The sequence below is a fragment of the Oryzias melastigma genome, linkage group LG2, assembly GCF_002922805.2.
Source record: "Oryzias melastigma strain HK-1 linkage group LG2, ASM292280v2, whole genome shotgun sequence".
Taxonomy (NCBI): domain Eukaryota; kingdom Metazoa; phylum Chordata; class Actinopteri; order Beloniformes; family Adrianichthyidae; genus Oryzias; species Oryzias melastigma.
Genome location: NC_050513.1, coordinates 17,988,429 through 17,996,815, shown reverse-complemented (window position 1 = coordinate 17,996,815; position 8,387 = coordinate 17,988,429). Strand labels below are relative to the sequence as shown.

The following is an 8,387-nucleotide window of genomic DNA, read 5'->3' as shown; positions in this document are numbered from 1 at the left end:
ATACATGCCAAATTATTATCATAAAAAATGTTAGCCTGTTGTTAAAATATTATTTCTTGGAGCCAGCAGGTACTTCCTGTTTGGAACGTGACTGCAGTACAGTCAATGAGAGAACACTCCCTGTTATTATATTTGCTTCTAGGGCAAAGTTAAAAAGATGGACGGTTTCTATTCCTGTAAACATTCCAGAAACATTCCAGTTCTCATGCATTTACAAAGAAATGCAATAACAGATTACCAAAATACAAAAAAAAAAGTTTTGTTTTCTGTCAAATAAAATCCTCCACCAGAAATCATCAACAAATAGTCCTAAATTTAAAAATTATCTAGTGGCCTTTAAATTTAATGTTCTGTTAATTTAAAAATAAATATGTATATCACAGACAGTACAGGAGTTGTTTTGACTGGGAGGAAATAAGTCACAGTTTTCTAAAAAGGAAAGTAAGAAAAACAGATTCCCCTGTAGATCCACTGACTGCTGCACCTGCCTCTGCTGTGAAGGAGGGGCATCTGAACTGGAAAGACGCGTTGGAGCTTCAACAACACAACTAAAGCGCTGCCAGTACCTGCAGAGTCCAGCTGAGTACAAAAGACTGAGCGCTCGTCTATTTTCCAGAAATTATCAAGAGTTCAACAAGTCAGCTGAGAGTCGTACAGGTGAGTACAGAAGTTTTAGTTGGTTGATGTGGGGCGAAATGTGAATCAGTAGATGGACCCGTGAAGCTCTGGTTTTAGTTCATTTTTATTTAGCTACTTTTCAACAAAGGAACTCTGCCAGACTTCCTGTTTTAATCAAATATATAAAAAAAAGTTATGTAGTTATTTAGGTAAAGGTGCTTATTTGTATTTCCAGCGACTTTGAAGCCATTAAATTTTTTTTGAGTCTATTTCACAATTAAGTTGTCCTTTTTAGTGATATTTTTGTCTGTTTTTTGCTCTCAAACTTCATTTTGTTATGTTACCTTAGCTAACAGAGGTACTCTAAAACGATAAGCTAGTTCTGCGCTCAGTATTTTTTTTCCTGTTTCTAAATAATTACGTCTGCAGGTTTAATTTTCTTGGTATTGCTAAGTAATTTGGTGAAAATATAATCCAGCTAGCATTAGAATATATTTCTCAGCAGTCATTTAGCATGTTAGCATAGTCTAAAATTAGCATATTTTAGCCTTTTATACAATCTTTAGCTATTAAAACATTTCAGTTTGGCCTTTTTATAGATGTTACCTTAGCTAATGACGTACTTTTCATTAAATAAGCTAATGCTAATGCTCAGTGGGGTTTTTTCCCCTTCCACTTAAAAGTTAACTCAGGAAATGTAGCTTTCTTGTTAGTGCTAGTGATTTAGCAAGAATAAAATCTAGTTAGCATGAATTCATAGCTGTTAGAATTCATTTAGCATGTTAGCATAGTCTAAAGTTAGCATATTTTAGCCTTTTATACAATCTTTAGCTATTAAAACATTTCAGTTTGGCCTTTTTATAAATGTTACCTTAGCTAATGACGTAAATAAGCTAATGCTAATGCTCAGTGGGAGTTTTTCCCCTGTCACTTAAAGGTTAACTCAGGAAATGTAGCTTTCTTGCTAGTGCTAGTGATTTAGCAAGTGTAAAATCTAGTTAGCATGAATTCATAGCTGTTAGCATTCATTTAGAATGTTAGCATTGTGTAAAATTAGCATATTTTAGCCTTTTATACAATCTTTAGCTATTTTAGCATTTCAGTATGGCCTTTTTATAAATGTTACCTTAGCTAATGACATACTTTTCATTAAACAAGCTAATGCAAATGCTCAGTTGGGGTTTTTTCACACTTCCACTTAAAAGTTAACTCAGGAAATGTAGTTTTCTTGCTAGTGCGAGTGACTTAGCAAGTGTAAAATCTAGTTAGCTTTAATTCATACTTATTAGCATTCATTTAAAATGTTAGCCTTGTGTAAAATTAGCATCTTTTCGCCTTTTATACAATCTTTAGCTATTTTAGCATTTCAGTGTGGCCTTTTTATAAATGTTACCTTAGCTAATGATGTACTTTTCATTAAATAAGCTAATGCTAATGCTCAGTTGAGGTTTTTCCCCTTCCACTTAAAAGTTAACTCGGAAAATGTAGTTTTCTTGCTAGTGCTAGTGATTTAGTAAGTATAAAATCTTGTTAGCATTAATTCATAGCTGTTAGCATTCATTTAGAATGTTAGCATCTTTTCTTAAATCTTTATCTAGTTTACCCTTTCAATTTAGCACTTTTATGAATGTTAAATTAGCTAACAGACGTCCTTTAAAATAAAAAAGTGAATGTTATTTCTTAGGGTTTTTTTTATACTTAAAAGTAACCGTCAACATTTAGCTTTCTTGCTAGTGCTAAAAGATTTAGCATGAAGATAATCCAGTTATCATGGATTCATTGTTGTTAGCATTCATTTAGCATCTTAACATCGAATATATTTTTTATGTTTTATGCTTTCATTCAATTTTTAGCTAGTTTAGCATTTCAGTATTAGTATGGTTGCTTTTTTACTAAACCTTCTGACTCTGGCTTTTATTCACAGACTGTAAACACGACAGCTCCACAAGTCGTAGATTAGTTAGATAGACAGTTGCTGGATCGGGGTGTAGAATAATAACTTTATTTGAAATTGGCTAGTCTGTCTTGTGAAAAAATATAGTTTTTAAACAATTTTTTTTGGCAAAATAAGGACATCCTCTTATCAATAATATGCTTTTTACAAAAAATTTTTTTTCCCATGTCCCTGTTAACACTTTCCTAATTGTTTAGCATTTTTAGCAGTTAGCTCGTTTGCATTTCCAGCTTCTTCTAAGCCATTTTAACCTTCTTACAGTTTACAAATAAGTTAATGCTAATCCTCAGTGTTTTTTTAAGTTAACTGTCAAAATTTAGCTTTCTTGCCACTAAGAGATTTATCAAGTAAATAGTCCAGTTTGCATGAATTCATAGTTGTTAGCATTCATTTAGCATGTTAGCATTGTGTAAAATTAGCATTTTTAACCAATCGTTAGCATGATTAAGCATTTCTATCTTAGCTTTTGTATTCACAGACTATATAAGTTTGAGTTTTTTTGTTCTTTTTGTGATGTTTTGCTCTAGTTTTTTGTGTAAGCCTCTTTTTATCCATGTTGTCTTAGCTAACAGACTTTTTTTTAAATAAAATAACTCAGGCTCAGTGGGTTTTTTTCTGTTACCTAAAATTTAACTCTGCAAATTTTAGCTTTCCTGCTTGTGCTAATGGATTAAGCAAGCACAGAGTCTAGTTTGCATGAATTTGTGGTTGTTGGCATTTGTGTATCCTGTTAGCATTGTGTAAATTTAGCATATTTTTGGCTTTTATACAATCTTTAGCTAGTTTAGCATTTCAGTCTAAGCTTTTTTTTCTGACTCTGACTCTTTATTCACAGACTGCAGACATGTCAGCTCCACAAGTCGAGGATCAGTTTTTGTGCTCCATCTGTCTGGACGTCTTCTCTGATCCAGTTTCGACACCATGCGGACACAACTTCTGCAAAAACTGCATCACTCAGCATTGGGACGTCAACATTCCCTGTGAGTGTCCTCTGTGCAAAGAGACTTACCTCACCAGACCTCAGCTGAAGGTCAACACGTTGCTCTCTCAGATGGTTTCTCAGTTTTGGTTAGAAGTTCAACAAAAAGCGAACAGAAGCTCAGAACAACAAGTCAGAAAATCCGGAGAAGTTCCCTGCGACATCTGCACTGGAACTAGACTGAAGGCTCTCAAATCCTGCCTGGTGTGTCTGGTTTCTTACTGTGAGACTCACCTGGAGCCTCATCGGACAGTTTCACGTCTTCAAAAGCATCAGCTGATAGAACCCAGTGAGAACCTGGAGGACAGGATCTGCACAAACCACGAGAAACCTCTGGAACTGTTCTGCAAAACAGACCAGACTTACCTCTGCACGTTGTGCGCCGTTCTGGACCACAAGCCTCATGAGATCGTTCCTCTGAAAGAAGAATTTGAAACAAAGAAGGCTGAACTGGTGAAAACTGAAGCCGAAACTCAGAGAATGTTGCAGACTCGAGAAATGAAGCTTCAGGAGATCAAGGAAGCACAAAAACTCAATGATGAGACTGCAGACCAAGAGACAGCACTTGGTGTGGAGATCTTTACTGCCCTAAAGGAGTCCGTGGAGAAAACCCTGAGTGACCTCGTGAAAGAGATCAAAGACAAACAGAACGCTACAAAGGAAAAGGCCGAAGACCTCGTCAAAGGACTGGAACTGGAAATCTCTGATCTTAAGAAGAAGAGCTCTGTGATGAAGCCGCTTTTAGAATCTGAAGATCGCCTCGACTTTCTTCAAAAGTTCTCGGCTCTGAAAGCGAGTCCACCGACCAAGGACTGGTCGGTGGTACCGTCATATGAGGGGGCCGCGCTGAGAGCTGTGACTCAACTGCAGAAGACAATCATGGAAATGATAGAGAAATTTTTGACTGAAGCCAAGCTGAAGGAAGCCAAGAAGTTCGCAGTAGACGTGACTCTTGACCCTCAAACTGCCAATGCGTTCCTTGTCCTGTCTAGTGATAGAAAACGAGTTCACTCTGTGCAAAAAAAAGTGGATGCCCCAGATGATCCAAAGAGATTTTCCCACATCTTTGCCGTTTTGGGAGAGCAGAGTTTCTCCAGTGGTAAATTTTACTTTGAGGTTGAGGTGAAAGGAAAGCAATTCTGGGGGTTGGGAGTAGCCGAGGAGTCCGCTGAAAGAATTGGAAGGATCTCGCTGAACCCTGATAATGATTTCTGGACGATTTGTTTGAGAAATGGAAAAAAACTCAAAGCTAATGAAAGCCATCCCGTTGATCTGAACCAGTCTGTGCCTGAGAAGGTGGGTGTGTTTGTGGATTTCGATGAGGGCTCAGTCGCATTTTACGATGTTGATACTCCAGCTCCTATCTACACTTTTACGAACAACTACTTCTTTAAACTACGGCCATTCCTTAGTCCATTTCCAATTTACGGTTTTTTAAACCACGAACCTCTAATCATCTGCCCTGTCAATCAAACTGCTTAGCATCAGTTTACATGAAGAACCCCACGCGTGTCCACACAAGACATATATCTCTCAAAATCTCCATGAATATTGATGATAAGAAACCAAAAACATGAAAAATCTTTAATCATGTAGCTTTACCTCCAACGTTTACATTGGAGAAATTGTCTGTGGAATTAACGAAAAACCAACTGTTTCTGCAACAACTGATTCAGATCGGCACAAAGCTTTTTTCTCTACACGTTATAATTCACTGGAGTTCTACTAAATGCTTAAATGGTCAAAGAACGTGTGGTCTTTTCAACCGCCGGTGATAGCACCAGAATTTAAGACTTACAAAATCAAAATGCGATAATGCTAAGACTACGCAAAACTTGTAAGTTTGTCATGTCTTTTGTCTTCCGAAGTTTGGACAGAGTAATTTTTCTGTGAAACATAAACTTCCGATCTGAAAATGGGTGATGGGGACTTGAATCTGCTACTTCACAGTTTAGAGAAATAAAGATTAGAGTAGAGACTTCGTTGAGAGGTACTCCTCTTGGAGGAATTGGGAGTAAAGATGCTCCTCTGAATCAGGAGGAGTTGTAAAAAGTCTTAGTCACATGCACCCAAACGGGGGTTTTACTCGTACTGCAGGTGGTTTGGTTGCCTGGAAGACTATAGACAGGTATGGCCATATTTTAAAGGGAGTACAACCACCTCATGGGACATCATGAAAATGGAACATATCATTATTGTGCTTCTGGTAAGTGTATCGTGTAGTACTCATAAGGGTAATGTTCTGTAAGTTGCACGAGGAGCATGAGGTGAGGCGTACGCTGAAGGCTGTGAATCCAAGGAAGGCTGCTGGACCTGATGGCTTCACTGGACGGGTGCTAAAGGACTGGTGGGGGTCTTCACCAGGATATTCAACCAATCCTTACTGCAATCTACTGTTCCACCATGTCTAAAGTCCTCAGTCATTATTCCTCTACCCAAGAAATCCACAATCAGCAGCCTGAATGACTATCGACCAGTTGCACTCACTCCGGTCATCATGAAGTGCTTTGAAAAACTGATACGCAGTCACATTGTCTCCCGCCTCCCACCAGCATTGGACAGTCATCAGTTAGCATACAGGGCAAACAGATCCACAGAGGACGCCATCACCACCACCCTCCACTTCTCTGTCACACCTGGAGCAGTCAGGGAGCTATGCGAGGCTGCTCTTTGTGGACTTCAGCTTCGCTTTTAACACCATCCTCCCGCACAGACTGGTGTCCAAACAGGAGGCCCTGGGACTCTCAGATTCAATCTGCCTCTGGATCCTGGACTTCCTGACAGGCCGCTCTCAAAGGGTGAGAGTAGGACCCCACATGTCGACAGCCCTCACCCTCAACACCGCCCCCCGCTCTACACCCTCTACACCCTCTACACCCACGACTGCACCTCCACCCACACAAGCAACACAATCATCAAGTTTGCTGATGATACCACAGTGGTGGGGCTCATCTCTGGGGGGGATGAGAGCGCTTATCGGGACGAAGTGGAGCGACTCTGCGTCTGGTGCGGGGACAACAACTTGTTCTTGAACATCAATAAGACTAAGTAACTGGTGGTGGATTACTGGCGGAAGAAAACTGTCATTCAGCCCCTGTACATCGGCGGGGACATGGTGGAGATGGTGGATGCCTTCAAGTTCCTGGGCATCACCATCCAGCAGGACCTCACCTGAAGCGCTAACACCACTGCTCTGGTAGAGAAGGCCCAGCAGAGATTGTACTTTCTCAGACTTTTGTAGAAGAACAACCTTGACGAGGAACTGCTGGTGTCCTTCTACTGCTGCTCCATTGAGAGCATTCTGACTTATTGTGTTTGTGCCTGGTGCAGACAGAGGGTCATCTCCACAGCCCAGAAGATCATAGGCCGCCCTCTCCCATCTCTGGAAGAACTGTACAGCTCCCGCTGCCTCAGGAAAGCTGAAAACATTTTATTGGATCCATCCCACCCCGGACATTCTCTGTTTACACTTCTGCCTTATGAAATCAAGGACAAATCGATTAAAAAACAGTTTTTATGCCAGAGCCATCACATTTGAAATGGTGGTAGGAATTGAGTACATATTCCACGACTTTGCTCTCTGAAATACCGTGTATAATATACGCCAAACACGGTTTTTGCGTGCATATGATACGCAATGATTGAGAATAGGTTGCGCCGGCGTACAATATACACGAGTTTTTAGGTTTGGTTTTGATCACGTGGTCAGAAATCCTCCGGCTCTTTTCTAAATGACGTCGTTCCTGGTTAAGGTTAGGATTACGGTTATGGTTAGGGTTAGAAAAGCAAATTGTTCGTTTGTGGGGCTGTCTGTGATGCTCACGGCTCCACCAGGGGACGTGTCAAACCTGGAAAACACATTTTAACACGTTTAGGACCGCGCGTATTATATGCACGCAAAAACCGGTTTTGGCGTATATTATACACGGTACTTCCCAAATCGTGGAATATGTACGCATTTTACTGAGACTGGGCTGCTTTATTGTATAATGTTTAAACTTCTTTGTATGGTTGTTTGGATGTGTGTTTGAATTTGTCTATTTTATTTTATTTTATTCATTTATTTATTTTGACACATTTTAAAACAGGAGGAGATCAAGCATTCCAAACGATGGTTCCAAAATTCTGGAACGTTCTTCCTTTGTCCCTGCACTCCATTGATTAGCCTGAACTCTTCAAAATCTAAAGACCTTTTTGTTTCACAAGCCTTTTGTGGATTTTTGTGTTGGTGTAATAATGTCATTTTATGGTTTTTTGGGGGGTTTTTTTCTGTCTTCAATGTTTGTTTTATATTATATTTAAACAATTATCTTACAATTATATTATATTATATTTTATATTTATATTTTAAATTGGAGGAAAAATCAATAATTGTGGTTTGAATGCGGCCGGAATTAAATGACATCCAGACTTACATGTATCAGAATAAAGCTTTTGAATAAAATAAAACTTTCACAAGATTTGCACCACATCAACATTTTTACTCTAAGCTTCTTCCAACTGTAGGTACGTACACTAGTATCAGGTAGCCTAAAACCAGTGTTAACATCATATGCTAAAAGTGTGTTCAAGAACTCGCGTTCAGTCCATTCTTGATCATAAATTACACACCTGTTGTGTACTTGGTATCAGAATTCACTGGAACTACATTGATCGTGAGAACTGTTGAATCGTAGAAAGAACACATAATCGGTTCATTAAAATAATTGTAACATTGGGATTTATTTTTGTTTTGTTTGGTCTTTTAAACACATTTGTCATCAGTGGACATTGACAGTTTAAAATGTATCCTTAAGGTACAATTTCCAGGAACGTATTGATATTGTTGCACCATCA

At 39.0% G+C, this 8,387-nt stretch overlaps 1 protein-coding gene across 1 annotated transcript; it reads left to right on the top strand.

Moving 5' to 3' along the window:
* The first annotated feature begins 333 nt into the window (after window positions 1-333).
* LOC112156637 (E3 ubiquitin-protein ligase TRIM39-like) lies at window positions 334-7,223 on the top strand. The gene is made up of 2 exons (XM_024288875.2): window positions 334-657; window positions 3,408-7,223. Exon 2 carries the CDS (start codon window positions 3,417-3,419, stop codon window positions 5,031-5,033), a length of 1,617 nt encoding a protein of 538 aa, XP_024144643.1. The 5' UTR covers window positions 334-657; window positions 3,408-3,416; the 3' UTR covers window positions 5,034-7,223.
* Window positions 7,224-8,387: the final 1,164 nt, after the last annotated feature.